Source organism: Paramormyrops kingsleyae, chromosome 17 (genome assembly GCF_048594095.1).
Source record: "Paramormyrops kingsleyae isolate MSU_618 chromosome 17, PKINGS_0.4, whole genome shotgun sequence".
Classification (NCBI taxonomy): Eukaryota; Metazoa; Chordata; class Actinopteri; order Osteoglossiformes; family Mormyridae; genus Paramormyrops; species Paramormyrops kingsleyae.
In genome coordinates this window covers 3,434,328-3,455,564 of record NC_132813.1, presented here as the reverse complement: position 1 = coordinate 3,455,564, position 21,237 = coordinate 3,434,328, and the positions used below count along the sequence as shown (strand labels likewise).

Here is a 21,237-nt window from a genome sequence, read left to right as displayed (position 1 = left end):
ATATGTACTGCAGCAGGACACACTGAAGCTGTGTTTATCTACGGATGGGTGATGCCCCCCTCCACACTTTTGACGCCTAATGAACAACACACAAATGCAAGACAATGTAAAACTGTGATGTCACGCAGAGACATCACAGTTTTACATTGTCTTGCATTTGTGTGTTGTTCATTCAACTGAAATCATTTGGCAATTATATAAAACAGTCTTTTTGGTCTCTTGGCTACAAAAGGTCAGACTATGTGCAAAGGAAGACAATAAGTACAAATGCTATTTTTGTGTGCAAGTACACATCCCATGTGATGAGGCGGAAAAGGCTGGTTTTTGTTCATCTTCTGCTTTCCAATACTAGATACCTCTCTTAACTTGGTCTTGTGTATCATGTTTAAATCCTAAAAAAATGAATAACTAAACAAATGTAATTAAATCATAAATACCAGGAAATTGTGCAAAACTTAAAGCAAAGTGTCAAATATGAACCCATGCAGACTGGCAAATACACACACATTTTGGGTCAGATATCTATTTCAGACCCTCAGACGAGTTAATGAGTAAACATCAGCACACCAGATTATTAGTACACCACAAATGATGGCTCAGGTTTGGGTTAATGGGAAGATGAACAGACAAGACCACGCCAGGCCACAGGGGAAGTCCGTACCCCAGAGGACAATCTACTCACTACAAAACGGACCACTTGGTGACTCCTACTTGCAGGGAGCAGCACAATGACAGGTGTGATGCAGCGATGGGCAGCACTGCTGGCATTGGCAGTCACTGTAGGTGTGGTGGTGCCAGCCTGCAGACGCCAGGGTCAGGCAGTACCTCCAGGGTTGTCGGCAGAAGGGGACATCATGATTGGTGCCGTGTTCTCCATCCACAGAAGGACAGAGGAGAGAATTTACTCATACACTTACAAATCACAAGCTCCATCCTGCATCAGGTTTGTGATCACAGCAACAAAAATGTGACTTTCTCTGACATGTAAATTACAATCATTTTAACATCTGGTTACTTTTCAGAAACAGACTGACCAAGCTTTCATACAAAGAGATACGGCACCTATTTCATGTACAAAGTAACATTTTTTTTTCGGTAAATAACGTTTAAAGTTGAAAATATGCATGTCCATGTATGCAACTGTTTCTTATATTTCCAGAATGAATAATTTACATTTATTATAGTACTTTGCAATATTTGAGCTCTCGTGATTCTGCCAATATTTTAAACAAGGCTCTTTTCTAGTCTGAATTACAGAGATTTTCAATTTGCCCAAGCAATGATCTTTGCCATTGAGGAAATAAACAACAGAACAGACCTCCTCCCCAAAGTATCACTGGGCTATAAGATATATGATTCCTGTGGCTCAATCCTTTTGGCTATTCAGTCAGCGATGGCTCTGATGAACGGCTATGAGGAAAGCCTGACTGATACATCCTGCTCCAGACCTGCAGCTGTCCAGGCCATCATAGGGGAGTCTGGGTCTTCCCCAACAATTGCTCTCTCATCAACAGTTGGACCTTTTTCCCTTCCATTGGTAAGTAACTATCACTTTTCTTTGGGCTGCGCAGCTCAGGCACTTTACCGCAATGTGCTTTTGCTACCAGAATTTCTGCATGTGATTAATTTGTTTCCTCCTTCCTGCTACTATAGATCAGCCACTTTGCCACCTGTGCCTGCCTGAGCAACAGACGAAAACACCCGTCCTTCTTCAGGACCATTCCCAGTGACTACTACCAGAGCAGAGCACTGGTCCAGCTGGTTAAGTACTTCGGCTGGACCTGGGTGGGGGCCGTCAGAAGTAACAATGACTATGGAAACAATGGAATGGCCACTTTTGTCGAGGGTGCTGAACGAGAGGGAATCTGTATTGAATATTCTGTGGCTGTTTTCAGGACAGATCCCAAAGAAAAAATACTCAAGGCAATTGACGCAATTAGAAAAGGAACTGCAAAGGTGATAGTAGCTTTTGTGGCTCTCGGAGATATACTCCCACTGCTCCAGGAGCTGGCTCTTCAGAATGTAACGGGCATACAGTGGGTGGGCACGGAGTCTTGGATCACGGCGAGTAACCTGGCACAGAAAATAGAATTTAATTTCCTTAAGGGATCTCTTGGGTTTGCAGTAGGGAGAAGCAAGTTAGAAGGATTGGAGGAGTTTCTGATAAAGGTCCACCCAAAAAAGGAGCCAGGAAACGCTCTTCTGAAGGAATTTTGGGAGACAGCATTCAGCTGCTCTTTTGAGAGCAGCAGTAATGTGGTTGATACAACTTTCTGTACTGGGTATGAGACCTTGAGTGACCTGAAAAACCCGTATACAGATATATCTGATCTTACAATACCCAACAAAGTATATGCAGCAGTTTATGCAGTTGCACATGCTCTGCACAATATCCTGGAAGACAATGTAGGTCGCTTCAACATCAACGGCAGTCATGGACCCCAATTCAGACCACTGGAGGTAAAAAAAAAGGAAAGAACTTAGATCACAGCAGAACAAGTGTATTTTTAACTCTGTCTAAATAAACCCATTTCAAACCAACTTTTTAAATACAGGTGCTTGCCTACCTGAAAAAGGTAAATTTCACAACCAAATATGGTGAGCAGGTGTCCTTTGACATTAATGGAGATCCAGTAGCAAGATATGAACTGGTAAACTGGCACCTCACTGATGCAGGAACCATGAAGTTTAAGACAGTTGGAACGTATGATGCATCGTTGCCTTCAAATAAAAAGTTTGTCCTAGATCAAGGGAACATAGTTTGGGCTGGAGGACAATCACAGGTATAATATGACAGGTGGAAACATAATTACATTACTATGAAATATGAATTGCTTTTATATATGTATTGAACAATTTATGTAAGCAATTTGCATGAATAATTAGCTAATTAGCCCTGTCTTGTGCCATGTACAAAAATCAGTAAAAAAGGCAATTTCACAATTATGCATAATGAATTAAATGCATTGAAAAGACTACAGGTAAAACTTTATAAATGTTTATTCCAAGAAGCCGATTTAATTAATGTAATATGATTTGTTATTGTCACACAGATGCCCCAATCAAAGTGCAGTGAGAGCTGTCCCCCAGGAACCCGCAAGGCCGTGCAGAGAGGAAAACCTGTCTGCTGCTACGACTGTGTACCCTGTGCTGATGGGACAATCAGCAGTGCTACAGGTAATGGATATGTTTTCAGAATGCTCATCTAATAAAAGTTAAACAATCATTAACCTTTTCAATAACTGTATTCCAATTTTCTTACAGATTCTAATGACTGCATTCCTTGTGATCTGGAATACTGGTCAAATGAATATAGAGTCAGATGTATATTAAAGACAGTTGAATATCTATCTTATGATGAAACTATGGCAATAGTGCTTGTCATTTTCGCAATTTTTGGGGCATGTCTAACCATACTAGTAGCCACTGTGTTCTTCATACACAAGGACACGCCCATCGTCAAAGCCAACAACTCTGAGCTGAGCTTCCTGTTGCTCTTTTCCCTGACCCTTTGTTTCCTCTGCTCACTCACGTTCATCGGCCGACCCTCTCACTGGTCCTGTATGCTGCGCCACACGGCGTTTGGGATCACCTTTGTCCTCTGCATCTCTTGTGTTCTGGGGAAAACAATAGTGGTGTTAATGGCCTTCAGGGCTACACTCCCAGGCAGTAATGTCATGAAATGGTTTGGACCTCCTCAGCAGAGGCTCAGTGTTCTTGTATTCACTCTCATACAGGTGCTAATTTGTGTGCTCTGGTTAACATTATCCCCTCCTTTCCCCAACAAGAACATGAAGTACTACAAAGACAAGATCATTCTAGAGTGTGATGTGGGGTCAGCAGTGGGCTTCTGGGCTGTGCTGGGGTACATTGGTCTCCTCTCTGCCCTGTGCTTTGTACTGGCTTTTCTGGCCAGGAAGCTGCCTGACAACTTCAATGAAGCCAAATTCATCACCTTCAGCATGATCATATTCTGTGCCGTCTGGATCACCTTTATCCCAGCTTATGTCAGCTCACCTGGGAAGTTCACTGTAGCTGTGGAGACATTTGCTATTTTAGCCTCAAGCTCTGGCTTGCTGACTTGCATTTTCTTTCCAAAATGTTATATAATATTATTAAAGCCTACACAAAATACAAAAAAAAACATGACAGGAAAATCTATCTCAAAAAGTTTCTAACATGCTTAAAGTACAGTAATCAGTAAAAAAAATATGAAGAAAAAAAAGTTGTGACAAAGAAATTTGAAAACCAATGGCTAATTATTTTAGCCAGAGCAAGATTACTTAGTAAAATAAGCAGTTTTGCTATGGTAATCACACAAGGCAAAGTGACTGAGGTGTTCCTGTGATTTGGGTATGTTTTACACAGCTCTGTAGAGTACACCATAGCTAGAATTTACTGTGATGTGTAATTATTTTCATACCAATCAGTAAAAAGATCCTCATTGACAAGGGTGCTGGACTGACAAGACCCAATGACAGAGTGGCTCTGCTTTCCACAGGCCATACCAGGGGTCATTATCTGTGCCAGGCCAGGACAGCACACTCCACACTACTATGCCCCCCTCTTCAACAGGTCAGGGCAGCAGAGCCAGGATTAACAGTGCCCCTTCTTCTGCTCCTGTCCTGTACACTGTGGACCTGGACAGTGTACTGTTTGCTAAAGAACAATGTTGATTTTATTCATCTCATATGTTATCTGCATATAGAGAAAGCCTGTTACAAGTTATCTGTGCATCATTGATCACATACTATTAAATAAGGAGGCAAATTTAGGAAGACCATAACATTACCTTATGCTCATGAACTGTATTTTATCTCCATATAGTCCTTCATGAGAAATGAAGGCACAATTTCAAAGTAATTTTTATATTAAAATACTTGTGACAAACTCCATATGGATATAAATAAATCATGTTTACACTTTGATCTACCTTACTTGTTATGTCTTCCTTTAGTAATGAGAGTTTTGCCATAGATTTCAAGAGTAAAAGCTTTCACCACTTATAATGTTAAATGGCTGAACAAGAACACTGTCTCTAGGACAACAATTTAAGTTCTCTGGCAGTCCTCAGATATAGAACTTATTCTGGGAAACCATTGTAAAGGATGTAGCAGACCGGCCACATTAATAAGTCTACAAAAACTAACTATTAAAGATGTAGATGACATGTAAATAGTTTCGAAAATTAATTTTCGTGGCAACTGGCAATTTAGGTGTGCGACATATACAGGAGTGATTACGGTAGTCGTTGAGTGAACAGTACAGGCTGGGCCACTCCTTGGCAGCTCCCTGGGATGAGGTACAGCACCATGTAACGTTTACCACTGAGGATAGGAGACACAGTGTATAAATAGGCATGTCTGAGCAGAAGCACGTTCAGCCCTGCTCTACAAGGTCAGACATGAATCAGGCACCGATGTGGCATGTGCTGGCAGCCCCAATCTTAGTTCTCCTGAGTGGTGGTTCTTTATCCAGGAAAGATGAACCTTCCTGTCACCTGTGGGGAGAACCTCACACCCCACAGCTTCAAAAGGATGGAGACATCATGATCGGAGGCGTTTTCTCATTCCACAACAACTGGGAACGAGAACTTGTATATTCACAGGCTCCCCCACCATTGAAATGCACAGAGTAAGTCCATTTTCACAAAGTAACAGTGGTTAAACTTTAAGGATTATTTAACTGCATGTGTTTAAATAATAAGACCTTCTTACATAATTGAGGATTGTCTGACATGTAATGCTTCATGTTGTATCTGTCATTTTAGCTTAAACCTCAGATCATTTCAGTATGCTCAGACTATGATCTTTGCCGTAGAGGAGATTAATAACAGCACATCTCTGCTGCCAAATATCACTCTGGGCTATAAGATCTATGACACCTGTGGTTCAGTTGCTACGGCTGTGAGGGCAGCCATGACCCTGGCAAATGATCACCAGGGCCAAGCTTCTGAAACATTTTGTACCAAACCATCTACAGTTCAGGCAATCATAGGAGAGTCCTCTTCATCTCCCACTGTTGCAATTTCAGCATCTATTGGACCCTTTAATATACCTGTGGTAGGTACAGTAGGCAGGCTTAACATTTCAGAAAATCTTAACACGCAGAAGAATGTCATGTACAGACTAATTTATGTAAAACTGTTATTCAGCATATTATTAACTGTCTTTCACTGAATGTGCTAGTATCTGAAGATGTGCTGTAAAAGGCCCAGTAAACAACATATCTATGTTTAACAGGTAAGTCACTTTTCCACCTGTGCTTGTCTGAGTGACAAAAGGAAATATCCATCATTCCTCAGAACCATCCCCAGTGACTACTACCAGAGCAGAGCACTGGCCCAGCTGGTCAAATACTTTGGCTGGACATGGGTGGGTGCCATCAGGACAGATGATGACTATGGCAATAACGGAATGGCCACTTTTATAGAGACCGCCCAACATCTAGGAATATGCATTGAGTACTCAGAACCTTTTTACAGAACATACCCAAAGGAAGATGTACTACGAATAATTGACACTATTAAGAGGTCCACTTCCAGGGTTATAGTGGGCTTCCTGTCCTACATGGACATGGATGTGCTGTTGCAGGAGATGGCTCACCACAATCTTACAGGGTACCAATGGATTGGCAGTGAGGCCTGGATCGCTGACCCATACACAGCCACTGTCAAGGGCCACTATGTCCTTAGTGGAGCAATAGGATTTTCTATTGCAAAAGCAGAGGTGTCAGGCCTAAGAGATTTCATGTTGGATGTTCTATCATTGAACACATCTGGTAATACTATTTTTCAAGAGTTTTGGGAAGGCTTATTTGAATGTAAATTTCCCAGTGACGTGGATTCAGTCAGTGGTAAAGTATGCACAGGCACTGAGAATCTGAGCGGGATTGATAACACGTACACCGATATGTCTCAGATACAAATCCTGAATAATGTGTACAAAGGGATGTATGCTGTGGCTCACGCGCTGCATGAGTTATTCACCTGCAAATCTGATCAAGAGGCGGCTGACAACCAAACCTGTGCCACTAAGAGGCAACCCGAACCATGGAAGGTATGCTAAGTAACACGAATTTTCACAAATACCTTCATACCTCATGTAATATTTACAGTATTTTATAAATGTCTTACCTTGTATAATATTTAAAGTAATTTGTCAATAACATATTTTTAATAGTTTTTACAGCAACTGAAAAAAGTTCGTTTCAAAACAAAGGAGGGTGAAGAAGTGTTTTTCGACAAGAATGGAGATCCAGCAGCAAAGTATGATCTTGTAAACTGGCAACAGCAGCCAGACGGCCAGATTCATATTGCCACAGTGGGACGATATGATGCATCTTTACCCACAGAGAAACAACTAAGACTGAACAATGTATCCATTAAATGGGCAAAAAAATCAGAAAAGGTGAGTCTTGACACATATGGTTGTTTAACGAGAAATTGAATCAATGTCAAATTGCAGCAATTTCTGCAGCTTCTGCCATATAGCTGCTGCTCTGTTTGTGCTTTTGTGTCCCTGCCAGGTGCCAGTGTCAGTGTGCAGTGAGAGCTGTCCCCCAGGAACCCGCAAGGCCGTGCAGAAAGGAAAGCCTGTCTGCTGCTACGACTGTGTACCCTGTGCTGAGGGGGAGATCAGCAATGCTACAGGTACCTTTATAGAAATATATATTGCATAACCTTATATAATATTACCTGTGTTTTGTGTGTGAAGTTCTGTGTGCACTGTCTGAGTTTCCCCCGGGTAGCTGAGCTAACTGGCACTTCTAAATTGCCATTTGTTTGTGTGCATGTGTGCAAGCTTTGTGACTGACTGATCTTGGACAGGGTATACACCTACTCCTTTGTGCCCTGTGCTGCTTGGGATAGGCCGGTCCCTGCCACAATTCTAGTATAAGTGGTTGGAAGATGAATGGATAATTACGCTAAAAAAAGATATATGGTAAAAAAAGTATAATGTAGTGAAAGGTGATTTTTTTGCCTAAACGTTTTAAATCATGATTAAAATGTATAAAATAGCTGCATTTTTCTTTATAACAAAACATGAAATTGGTGTTAATATTATATTCTCTAATTTTTCTTACAGATTCTGTCACATGCATGCAATGTCATCCGGAGTACTGGTCAAATAAATTGAAGGACAAATGCATTCTGAAAGAAACTGAATATCTGTCCTATGCAGAAATTATGGGAATAATGCTCACAGTTGTTTCCTTACTTGGAACAGGCATAACAAGTGTAGTGACAATTATTTTCTTCAGATACAAGAACACGCCTATTATAAAAGCCAACAACTCTGAGCTGAGCTTCCTGCTGCTCTTTTCCCTGACCCTGTGTTTCCTCTGCTCACTCACGTTTATTGGACCACCTTCCAACTGGTCCTGTATGCTGCGCCACACGGCGTTTGGCATCACCTTTGTCCTCTGCATCTCTTGTGTTCTGGGGAAAACAATAGTGGTGTTAATGGCCTTCAGGGCTACACTCCCAGGCAGTAATGTCATGAAATGGTTTGGACCTCCTCAGCAGAGGCTCAGTGTTCTTGTATTCACTTTCATACAGGTGCTAATTTGTGTGCTCTGGTTAACATTATCCCCTCCGTTCCCCAACAAGAACATGAAGTACTACAAAGACAAGATCATTCTAGAGTGTGATGTGGGGTCAGCAGTGGGCTTCTGGGCTGTGCTGGGGTACATTGGTCTCCTCTCTGCCCTGTGCTTTGTTCTGGCTTTTCTGGCCAGGAAGCTGCCTGACAACTTCAATGAAGCCAAATTCATCACCTTCAGCATGATCATATTCTGTGCCGTCTGGATCACCTTCATCCCAGCTTATGTCAGCTCACCTGGGAAGTTCAGTGGCTGTCGAGATATTTGCTATTTTAGCTTCCAGTTTTGGTTTGCTGTTCTGTATTTTTATCCCAAAATGTTATATTATTTTGCTTAAACCAGAAAAAAACACAAAGAAATTTCTTATGGGTAAAATGCCTTCAAAATCTCTCTAAAAATTTATGTAAATAAATGCATAAGTAAATAAGTATTTAATAAACTTGTATGTTTGCTTGCGTAACCTTTACAGTAGAATATAGCAAAACATAATCCACTGAGAAACATATTTTCTGAACTTATGACGCATATAATGACACCTTTACATTTGCCAGGATCAGGGCTGGAAGACCCAGAGCAACGTGAAAATTCCTGAAAAATACTTGAGCACCCCTAACCTCAACCCATATCAGCCTGCTAACCTAAGTGATTACACAAAAATTCTATTTATTACCAATTTCTAAAGAAACATTACTATATATATTTTGCATATCAAATTGCTTTGTCATTTCCTATGTAGACCTTTTAATATAATATACAAACCATCCAAATGATGCACCTGTATGTACTAAGTTACTATTGTACAAATTAAAAGCAGTATGTTCTGGACCCTTTATTAAAAATGCTAAATTAACGGCACTGAAAAATGTTACAGTGGGGCAGCAAAGGGAGAGAAAAGAGTGATGATTCACATAGCAGCTCACAAACAAAAGGGGTGTATTAAGAAGCAGAACAGAAAGGGGAAAACCACTAAATTAATGGGCCTCCGGGGGTCAAGGACAAAACAGAAAAAATAAGAATTAACTGCAAAAACCACAAAGTAGTACACTAGGGAATAGAGCAGAAACTGGGAGCAGACCGGGAAACAAGCACAGCTACAAAGAAGGCGATACAACTACAAACACACAGGAACATCTACAATGACAGACCAAAGAAAAGAATCAGGGCAGGCACTTAAATCTACACAGATAATAGGGTTAACAACAGCCATGTGTGGAACATAACCAAAAACAACCAAACAGCAAACGCACAGAACAAAAAGCAACAGGTGAAGAAACTTATAATTAACAAGCAGAGAAATAGGGAACCTGAGCAAACACTAAGGGTTAACAACACTAGGGAAAACTATGAACATAAGACTAAACAGAACAAAATTAAACAAGGCACAGGCAGGATAAACCAAAAACAATGACACAATGCGAAGACAAAAACAGGCGCAAAGGAAAAACAAATCAATAAATACTAAAGAAGAGGTGAAGCTGGCTCTGACCAGATTTGAACTCAGGACCAGAGGGGTTCAGCCCCTTGAGTTACATGGCAGCCCATGGAACACACTAGGGGCTGAAGGGCTACATGACAGAAAGAGGGGAAAAAGGATGATCAGCAAAAGAGAATAAAGGATAAGACACAGAACAGGGTTGGACAGGCACCGACCTGACAAAATGTTACTGCGAGAAATGATGCATAGATTCCACAGTCACAAATACAGCTACCACGTGAGTGAGGCTGGCTGAGGAGACAAAGATGCACAGCCTAAGCTATACCCAAGCCAAGACTTTTAACATTATGTATCACTAATATTTATATATTTCAGAATTTTATGTGATCCAAATCATCTCAATATTGTTTTTGGCTTACATGTCGTCTGTGAGTTTCGGAATGGAGCGACATGAGAACAGTCAGGCCTGAAGGGGAACTAGAAGGAGCTATATTGAACAAAAACGAACTGGGGCGGAGCAGGGTAACAAAATGGAACCATGAGGGGTCAAAACAGAAAGAACAGCACAGGGTAAGGCACTGGCAATAGGAGGAATGACATTAATCACCAGACTGTGGATGATGAGACAGAGAGGTACTTTTATACAAAGACTGACAAGGGTACAACAAGCAATAGAGCCACGTCAGGGGGCAGGGGTGGTTACGGATAGGGGGAAGTCCATATCCCAGAGGACAATCCACTCACTACAAAACGGACCACTTGGTGACTCCTACTTGCAGGGAGCAGCACAATGACAGGTGTGATGCAGCGATGGGCAGCACTGCTGGCATTGGCAGTCACTGTAGGTGTGGTGGTGCCAGCCTGCAGACGCCAGGGTCAGGCAGTACCTCCAGGGTTGTCGGCAGAAGGGGACATCATGATTGGTGCCGTGTTCTCCATCCACAGAAGGACAGAGGAGAGAATTCACTCATACACTTACAAACCACAAGCTCCATCCTGCATCAGGTTTGTGATCACAGCAACAAAAATGTGACTTTCTCTGACATGTAAATTACAATCATTTTAACATCTGGTTACTTTTCAGAAACGGACTGACCAAGCTTTCATACAAAAAGATACGGCACCTATTACATGTACAAAGTAACATTTTTTTTTGGTAAATAACATTTAAAGTTGAAAATATGCACGTCCATGTATGCAACTGTTTCTTATACTTCCAGAATGAATAATTTACATTTATTATAGTACTTTGCAATATTTGAGCTTTCGTGATTCTGCCAATATTTTAAACATGGCCCTTTTCTAGTCTGAATTACAGAGAATTTCAATTTGCCCAAGCAATGATCTTTGCCATTGAGGAAATAAACAACAGAACAGACCTCCTCCCCAAAGTGTCACTGGGCTATAAGATATATGATTCCTGTGGCTCAATCCTTTTGGCTATTCAGTCAGCGATGGCTCTGATGAACGGCTATGAGGAAAGCCTGACTGATACATCCTGCTCCAGACCTGCAGCTGTCCAGGCCATCATAGGGGAGTCTGGGTCTTCCCCAACAATTGCTATCTCATCAACAGTTGGACCTTTTTCCCTTCCATTGGTAAGTAACTATCACTTTTCTTTGGGCTGCGCAGCTCAGGCACTTTACCGCAATGTGCTTTTGCTACCAGAATTTCTGCATGTGAATAATTTGTTTCCTCCTTCCTGCTACTATAGATCAGCCACTTTGCCACCTGTGTCTGCCTGAGCAACAGACAAAAATACCCGTCCTTCTTCAGGACCATTCCCAGTGACTACTACCAGAGCAGAGCACTGGTCCAGCTGGTTAAGTACTTTGGCTGGACCTGGGTGGGGGCCGTCAGAAGTAACAATGACTATGGAAACAATGGAATGGCCACTTTTGTCGAGGGTGCTACACGAGAGGGAATCTGTATTGAATATTCTGTGGCTGTTTTCCGGACAGATCCCCGAGAAAAAATACTCAAAGCAATTGAGGCAATTAGAAAAGGAACTGCAAAGGTGATAGTGACTTTCGTGGCTTTCGGAGATATACTCTCACTGCTCCAGGAGCTGGCTCTTCAGAATGTAACGGGCATACAGTGGGTGGGCACTGAAGCTTGGATCACGGCCAATGATCTGGCAGAGAAGAAAGAATTTAAATTCCTTAAGGGATCTCTTGGGTTTGCAGTAGGGAGAAGCAAGTTAGAAGGATTGGAGGAGTTTCTGATAAAGGTCCACCCAAAAAAGGAGCCAGGAAACGCTCTTCTGAAGGAATTTTGGGAGACAGCATTCAGCTGCTCTTTTGAGAGCAGCAGTAATGTGGTTGATACAACTTTCTGTACTGGGTATGAGACCTTGAGTGACCTGAAAAACCCATATACAGATATATCTGATATATCCAACAAAGTATATGCAGCAGTTTATGCAGTTGCACATGCTCTGCACAATATCCTGGAAGACAATGTAGGTCGCTTCAACATCAACGGCAGTCATGGACCCCAATTCAGACCACTGGAGGTAAAAAAAAGGAAAGAACTTAGATCACAGCAGAACAAGTGTATTTTTAACTCTGTCTAAATAAACCCATTTCAAACCAACTTTTTAAATACAGGTGCTTGCCTACCTGGAAAAGGTAAATTTCACAACCAAATATGGTGAGCAGGTGTCCTTTGACATTATTGGAGATCCAGTAGCAAGATATGAACTGGTAAACTGGCACCTCACTGATGCAGGAACCATGAAGTTTAAGACAGTTGGAATGTATGATGCATCGTTGCCTTCAAATAAAAAGTTTGTCCTAGATCAAGGGAACATAGTTTGGGCTGGAGGACAATCACAGGTATAATATGACAGGTGGAAACATAATTACATTACTATGAAATATGAATTGCTTTTATATATGTACTGAACAATTTATGTAATCAATTTGCATTAATAATTAGCCCTGTCTTGTGCCATGTCCAAAAATCGGTAAAAAAAGGCAATTTCACAATTATGCATAATGAATGAAATGCATTGAAAAGACTACAGGTAAAACCTTATAAATGTTCATTCCAAGAAGCCGATTTAATTCATGTAATATGATTTGTTATTGTCACACAGATGCCCCAATCAAAGTGCAGTGAGAGCTGTCCCCCAGGAACCCGCAAGGCCGTGCAGAGAGGAAAACCTGTCTGCTGCTACGACTGTGTACCCTGTGCTGATGGGACAATCAGCAATGCTACAGGTAATGGATATGTTTTCAGAATGCTCATCTAATAAAAGTTAAACAATCATTAACCTTTTCAATAACTGTATTCCAATTTTCTTACAGATTCTAATGACTGCATTCCTTGTGATCTGGAATACTGGTCAAATGAATATAGAGTCAGATGTATATTAAAGACAGTTGAATATCTATCTTATGATGAAACTATGGCAATAGTGCTTGTCATTTTCGCAATTTTTGGGGCATGTCTAACCATACTAGTAGCCACTGTGTTCTTCATACACAAGGACACGCCCATCGTCAAAGCCAACAACTCTGAGCTGAGCTTCCTGCTGCTCTTTTCCCTGACCCTTTGTTTCCTCTGCTCACTCACGTTCATCGGCCGACCCTCTCACTGGTCCTGTATGCTGCGCCACACGGCGTTTGGGATCACCTTTGTCCTCTGCATCTCTTGTGTTCTGGGGAAAACAATAGTGGTGTTAATGGCCTTCAGGGCTACACTCCCAGGCAGTAATGTCATGAAATGGTTTGGACCTCCTCAGCAGAGGCTCAGTGTTCTTGTATTCACTCTCATACAGGTGTTAATTTGTGTGCTCTGGTTAACATTATCCCCTCCTTTCCCCAACAAGAACATGAAGTACTACAAAGACAAGATCATTCTAGAGTGTGATGTGGGGTCAGCAGTGGGCTTCTGGGCTGTGCTGGGGTACATTGGTCTCCTCTCTGCCCTGTGCTTTGTACTGGCTTTTCTGGCCAGGAAGCTGCCTGACAACTTCAATGAAGCCAAATTCATCACCTTCAGCATGATCATATTCTGTGCCGTCTGGATCACCTTTATCCCAGCTTATGTCAGCTCACCTGGGAAGCTCACTGTAGCTGTGGAGACATTTGCGATTTTAGCCTCAAGCTCTGGCTTGCTGACTTGCATTTTCTTTCCAAAATGTTATATAATATTATTAAAGCCTACACAAAATACAAAAAAAAACATGACAGGAAAATCTATCTCAAAAAGTTTCTAACATGCTTAAAGTACAGTAATCAGTAAAAAAAATATGAAGAAAAAAAAGTTGTGACAAAGAAATTTGAAAACCAATGGCTAATTATTTTAGCCAGAGCAAGATTACTTAGTAAAATAAGCAGTTTTGCTATGGTAATCACACAAGGCAAAGTGACTGAGGTGTTCCTGTGATTTGGGTATGTTTTACACAGCTCTGTAGAGTACACCATAGCTAGAATTTACTGTGATGTGTAATTATTTTCATACCAATCAGTAAAAAGATCCTCATTGACAAGGGTGCTGGACTGACAAGACCCAATGACAGAGTGGCTCTGCTTTCCACAGGCCATACCAGGGGTCATTATCTGTGCCAGGCCAGGACAGCACACTCCACACTACTATGCCCCCCTCTTCAACAGGTCAGGGCAGCAGAGCCAGGATTAACAGTGCCCCTTCTTCTGCTCCTGTCCTGTACACTGTGGACCTGGACAGTGTACTGTTTGCTAAAGAACAATGTTGATTTTATTCATCTCATATGTTATCTGCATATAGAGAAAGCCTGTTACAAGTTATCTGTGCATCATTGATCACATACTATTAAATAAGGAGGCAAATTTAGGAAGACCATAACATTACCTTATGCTCATGAACTGTATTTTATCTCCATATAGTCCTTCATGAGAAATGAAGGCACAATTTCAAAGTAATTTTTATATTAAAATACTTGTGACAAACTCCATATGGATATAAATAAATCATGTTTACACTTTGATCTACCTTACTTGTTATGTCTTCCTTTAGTAATGAGAGTTTTGCCATAGATTTCAAGAGTAAAAGCTTTCACCACTTATAATGTTAAATGGCTGAACAAGAACACTGTCTCTAGGACAACAATTTAAGTTCTCTGGCAGTCCTCAGATATAGAACTTATTCTGGGAAACCATTGTAAAGGATGTAGCAGACCGGCCACATTAATAAGTCTACAAAAACTAACTATTAAAGATGTAGATGACATGTAAATAGTTTCGAAAATTAATTTTCGTGGCAACTGGCAATTTAGGTGTGCGACATATACAGGAGTGATTACGGTAGTCGTTGAGTGAACAGTACAGGCTGGGCCACTCCTTGGCAGCTCCCTGGGATGAGGTACAGCACCATGTAACGTTTACCACTGAGGATAGGAGACACAGTGTATAAATAGGCATGTCTGAGCAGAAGCACGTTCAGCCCTGCTCTACAAGGTCAGACATGAATCAGGCACCGATGTGGCATGTGCTGGCAGCCCCAATCTTAGTTCTCCTGAGTGGTGGTTCTTTATCCAGGAAAGATGAACCTTCCTGTCACCTGTGGGGAGAACCTCACACCCCACAGCTTCAAAAGGATGGAGACATCATGATCGGAGGCGTTTTCTCATTCCACAACAACTGGGAACGAGAACTTGTATATTCACAGGCTCCCCCACCATTGAAATGCACAGAGTAAGTCCATTTTCACAAAGTAACAGTGGTTAAACTTTAAGGATTATTTAACTGCATGTGTTTAAATAATAAGACCTTCTTACATAATTGAGGATTGTCTGACATGTAATGCTTCATGTTGTATCTGTCATTTTAGCTTAAACCTCAGATCATTTCAGTATGCTCAGACTATGATCTTTGCCGTAGAGGAGATTAATAACAGCACATCTCTGCTGCCAAATATCACTCTGGGCTATAAGATCTATGACACCTGTGGTTCAGTTGCTACGGCTGTGAGGGCAGCCATGACCCTGGCAAATGATCACCAGGGCCAAGCTTCTGAAACATTTTGTACCAAACCATCTACAGTTCAGGCAATCATAGGAGAGTCCTCTTCATCTCCCACTGTTGCAATTTCAGCATCTATTGGACCCTTTAATATACCTGTGGTAGGTACAGTAGGCAGGCTTAACATTTCAGAAAATCTTAACACGCAGAAGAATGTCATGTACAGACTAATTTATGTAAAACTGTTATTCAGCATATTATTAACTGTCTTTCACTGAATGTGCTAGTATCTGAAGATGTGCTGTAAAAGGCCCAGTAAACAACATATCTATGTTTAACAGGTAAGTCACTTTTCCACCTGTGCTTGTCTGAGTGACAAAAGGAAATATCCATCATTCCTCAGAACCATCCCCAGTGACTACTACCAGAGCAGAGCACTGGCCCAGCTGGTCAAATACTTTGGCTGGACATGGGTGGGTGCCATCAGGACAGATGATGACTATGGCAATAACGGAATGGCCACTTTTATAGAGACCGCCCAACATCTAGGAATATGCATTGAGTACTCAGAACCTTTTTACAGAACATACCCAAAGGAAGATGTACTACGAATAATTGACACTATTAAGAGGTCCACTTCCAGGGTTATAGTGGGCTTCCTGTCCTACATGGACATGGATGTGCTGTTGCAGGAGATGGCTCACCACAATCTTACAGGGTACCAATGGATTGGCAGTGAGGCCTGGATCGCTGACCCATACACAGCCACTGTCAAGGGCCACTATGTCCTTAGTGGAGCAATAGGATTTTCTATTGCAAAAGCAGAGGTGTCAGGCCTAAGAGATTTCATGTTGGATGTTCTATCATTGAACACATCTGGTAATACTATTTTTCAAGAGTTTTGGGAAGGCTTATTTGAATGTAAATTTCCCAGTGACGTGGATTCAGTCAGTGGTAAAGTATGCACAGGCACTGAGAATCTGAGCGGGATTGATAACACGTACACCGATATGTCTCAGATACAAATCCTGAATAATGTGTACAAAGGGATGTATGCTGTGGCTCACGCGCTGCATGAGTTATTCACCTGCAAATCTGATCAAGAGGCGGCTGACAACCAAACCTGTGCCACTAAGAGGCAACCCGAACCATGGAAGGTATGCTAAGTAACACGAATTTTCACAAATACCTTCATACCTCATGTAATATTTACAGTATTTTATAAATGTCTTACCTTGTATAATATTTAAAGTAATTTGTCAATAACATATTTTTAATAGTTTTTACAGCAACTGAAAAAAGTTCGTTTCAAAACAAAGGAGGGTGAAGAAGTGTTTTTCGACAAGAATGGAGATCCAGCAGCAAAGTATGATCTTGTAAACTGGCAACAGCAGCCAGACGGCCAGATTCATATTGCCACAGTGGGACGATATGATGCATCTTTACCCACAGAGAAACAACTAAGACTGAACAATGTATCCATTAAATGGGCAAAAAAATCAGAAAAGGTGAGTCTTGACACATATGGTTGTTTAACGAGAAATTGAATCAATGTCAAATTGCAGCAATTTCTGCAGCTTCTGCCATATAGCTGCTGCTCTGTTTGTGCTTTTGTGTCCCTGCCAGGTGCCAGTGTCAGTGTGCAGTGAGAGCTGTCCCCCAGGAACCCGCAAGGCCGTGCAGAAAGGAAAGCCTGTCTGCTGCTACGACTGTGTACCCTGTGCTGAGGGGGAGATCAGCAATGCTACAGGTACCTTTATAGAAATATATATTGCATAACCTTATATAATATTACCTGTGTTTTGTGTGTGAAGTTCTGTGTGCACTGTCTGAGTTTCCCCCGGGTAGCTGAGCTAACTGGCACTTCTAAATTGCCATTTGTTTGTGTGCATGTGTGCAAGCTTTGTGACTGACTGATCTTGGACAGGGTATACACCTACTCCTTTGTGCCCTGTGCTGCTTGGGATAGGCCGGTCCCTGCCACAATTCTAGTATAAGTGGTTGGAAGATGAATGGATAATTACGCTAAAAAAAGATATATGGTAAAAAAAGTATAATGTAGTGAAAGGTGATTTTTTTGCCTAAACGTTTTAAATCATGATTAAAATGTATAAAATAGCTGCATTTTTCTTTATAACAAAACATGAAATTGGTGTTAATATTATATTCTCTAATTTTTCTTACAGATTCTGTCACATGCATGCAATGTCATCCGGAGTACTGGTCAAATAAATTGAAGGACAAATGCATTCTGAAAGAAACTGAATATCTGTCCTATGCAGAAATTATGGGAATAATGCTCACAGTTGTTTCCTTACTTGGAACAGGCATAACAAGTGTAGTGACAATTATTTTCTTCAGATACAAGAACACGCCTATTATAAAAGCCAACAACTCTGAGCTGAGCTTCCTGCTGCTCTTTTCCCTGACCCTGTGTTTCCTCTGCTCACTCACGTTTATTGGACCACCTTCCAACTGGTCCTGTATGCTGCGCCACACGGCGTTTGGCATCACCTTTGTCCTCTGCATCTCTTGTGTTCTGGGGAAAACAATAGTGGTGTTAATGGCCTTCAGGGCTACACTCCCAGGCAGTAATGTCATGAAATGGTTTGGACCTCCTCAGCAGAGGCTCAGTGTTCTTGTATTCACTTTCATACAGGTGCTAATTTGTGTGCTCTGGTTAACATTATCCCCTCCGTTCCCCAACAAGAACATGAAGTACTACAAAGACAAGATCATTCTAGAGTGTGATGTGGGGTCAGCAGTGGGCTTCTGGGCTGTGCTGGGGTACATTGGTCTCCTCTCTGCCCTGTGCTTTGTTCTGGCTTTTCTGGCCAGGAAGCTGCCTGACAACTTCAATGAAGCCAAATTCATCACCTTCAGCATGATCATATTCTGTGCCGTCTGGATCACCTTCATCCCAGCTTATGTCAGCTCACCTGGGAAGTTCACTGTGGCTGTCGAGATATTTGCTATTTTAGCTTCCAGTTTTGGTTTGCTATTCTGTATTTTTATCCCAAAATGTTATATTATTTTGCTTAAACCAGAAAAAAACACAAAGAAATTTCTTATGGGTAAAATGCCTTCAAAATCTCTCTAAAAATTTATGTAAATAAATGTATAAGTAAATAAGTATTTAATAAACTTGTATGTTTGCTTGTGTAACCTTTACAGTAGAATATACAGTAGCAAACATAATCCACAGAGAAACATATTTTCTGAACTTATGACGCATACAATGACACCTTTACATTTGCCAGGATCAGGGCTGGAAGACCCAGAGCAACGTGAAAATTCCTGAATAATACTTGAGCACCCCTAACCTCAACCCATATCAGCCTGCTAACCTAAGTGATTACACAAAAATTCTATTTATTACCAATTTCTAAAGAAACATTACTATATATTTTGCATATCAAATTGCTTTGTCATTTCCTATGTAGACCTTTTAATATAATATACAAACCATCCAAATGATGCACCTGTATGTACTAAGTTACTATTGTACAAATTAAAAGCAGTATGTTCTGGACCCTTTATTAAAAATGCTAAATTAACGGCACTGAAAAATGTTACAGTGGGGCAGCAAAGGGAGAGAAAAGAGTGATGATTCACATAGCAGCTCACAAACAAAAGGGGTGTATTAAGAAGCAGAACAGAAAGGGGAAAACCACTAAATTAATGGGCCTCCGGGGGTCAAGGACAAAACAGAAAAAATAAGAATTAACTGCAAAAACCACAAAGTAGTACACTAGGGAATAGAGCAGAAACTGGGAGCAGACCGGGAAACAAGCACAGCTACAAAGAAGGCGATACAACTACAAACACACAGGAACATCTACAATGACAGACCAAAGAAAAGAATCAGGGCAGGCACTTAAATCTACACAGATAATAGGGTTAACAACAGCCATGTGTGGAACATAACCAAAAACAACCAAACAGCAAACGCACAGAACAAAAAGCAACAGGTGAAGAAACTTATAATTAACAAGCAGAGAAATAGGGAACCTGAGCAAACACTAAGGGTTAACAACACTAGGGAAAACTATGAACATAAGACTAAACAGAACAAAATTAAACAAGGCACAGGCAGGATAAACCAAAAACAATGACACAATGCGAAGACAAAAACAGGCGCAAAGGAAAAACAAATCAATAAATACTAAAGAAGAGGTGAAGCTGGCTCTGACCAGATTTGAACTCAGGACCAGAGGGGTTCAGCCCCTTGAGTTACATGGCAGCCCATGGAACACACTACACTGTAAAAAATGTCCGTGAAATTAACTGAGAAATTCTGTAAAATAGCGACATAAAAAAACTGTAAAAGGAAAAGCAATAGAGCAGCGTATATTTGACATTATGATTTTGTAAAATACTTAACAAAAAACAACTGTTAATTTTTCAGTAAAAATATGTTTTTTTTTAAAAAAAATTTGGTAGAGTTAACAAATTACTGTAGTTTAAACGCAAACAAACTGTAATATAAAAACCAGTACAATACAGTTAAAATTACACTATAACGGTGTGAAAATAATATATTTTTTAATCAGGTCAACTTTGTTTATACTGAAAGAAAACGTGTTACATTTTACAAATTAATATTCTGTGCTTTACAGATGAGAAACAGTAAAACTTTAAATGATATATCAACACTTTCTTTTTGCTACGTGCGTTACGAACCAACAAGAAATAGTCCACACAACTCAGGATTTCTGGTTTGTCAGACAGCTTTTGACGGTACATTTGGGGCTACCGTCAGAACTTCGCCTCATGGCAACACCTCTGGTCCGTTGATAAGAAGGTATTTTTCCACTGAGGTGATAAAAAATACTGCAGCACCACGCGCATCTGTAAATAGCCCTTGTATTGTTGTTGTTATTGCTAATGGTTATATTTCCTTATTGTCGCGTGTGTTTACCTGTGTCTTATGTGTACCCTGTCCGATCCTCGTGTGTAATTAGCGTCCGTAAATCTCCCACCGTGTATGCGTCTTACAGTTGAGCGTCTGACAACCTCGTGTTTCCTGTATATAAGTGGTTCGGTGCTCTTTGGGTGCCTGATGTAGTTCTTGTCTGGACTACTAATAAAGAGCATGTTACCGCGGCAAGAAAGTGTTGCCAGCTGTGGTTACCAGAGTAATTCTGTAAAAAAAATCGTTAAGAATTTAAACAGCTTTATAACTTTTACATAGTTAATTTGTAGATTCAACATCTTCTTTCTGTTAATTTAGCAGGGCCATGCTGCTGT

General features: G+C 40.9%; 3 protein-coding genes and 1 pseudogene across 3 annotated transcripts; all 4 read left to right on the top strand.

The window, feature by feature from the left end:
* Positions 1-748: 748 nt before the first annotated feature.
* Positions 749-4,178, top strand: LOC140579198 (extracellular calcium-sensing receptor-like). The gene is made up of 6 exons (XM_072701599.1): positions 749-813; positions 1,246-1,537; positions 1,654-2,460; positions 2,556-2,783; positions 3,054-3,177; positions 3,265-4,178. The coding sequence occupies exons 1-6, from the start codon at positions 749-751 to the stop codon at positions 4,176-4,178; spliced, it is 2,430 nt and encodes an 809-aa protein (XP_072557700.1).
* Positions 4,179-5,533: 1,355 nt separating this feature from the next.
* LOC140578944 (extracellular calcium-sensing receptor-like) lies at positions 5,534-8,999 on the top strand (annotated as a pseudogene).
* Positions 9,000-10,940: 1,941 nt separating this feature from the next.
* On the top strand, positions 10,941-14,264 carry LOC140578946 (extracellular calcium-sensing receptor-like). Its single transcript, XM_072701159.1, is given in 6 exon segments — positions 10,941-11,044; positions 11,346-11,637; positions 11,754-12,504; positions 12,578-12,876; positions 13,140-13,263; positions 13,351-14,264. Coding segments are annotated over 6 exon segments (2,469 nt in total). The 5' UTR covers positions 10,941-10,955.
* A 1,355-nt stretch (positions 14,265-15,619) lies between these two features.
* On the top strand, positions 15,620-19,087 carry LOC140578943 (extracellular calcium-sensing receptor-like). The gene is made up of 6 exons (XM_072701156.1): positions 15,620-15,720; positions 15,857-16,148; positions 16,329-17,144; positions 17,268-17,495; positions 17,614-17,737; positions 18,174-19,087. The coding sequence occupies exons 1-6, from the start codon at positions 15,635-15,637 to the stop codon at positions 19,085-19,087; spliced, it is 2,460 nt and encodes an 819-aa protein (XP_072557257.1). The 5' UTR covers positions 15,620-15,634.
* Positions 19,088-21,237: the final 2,150 nt, after the last annotated feature.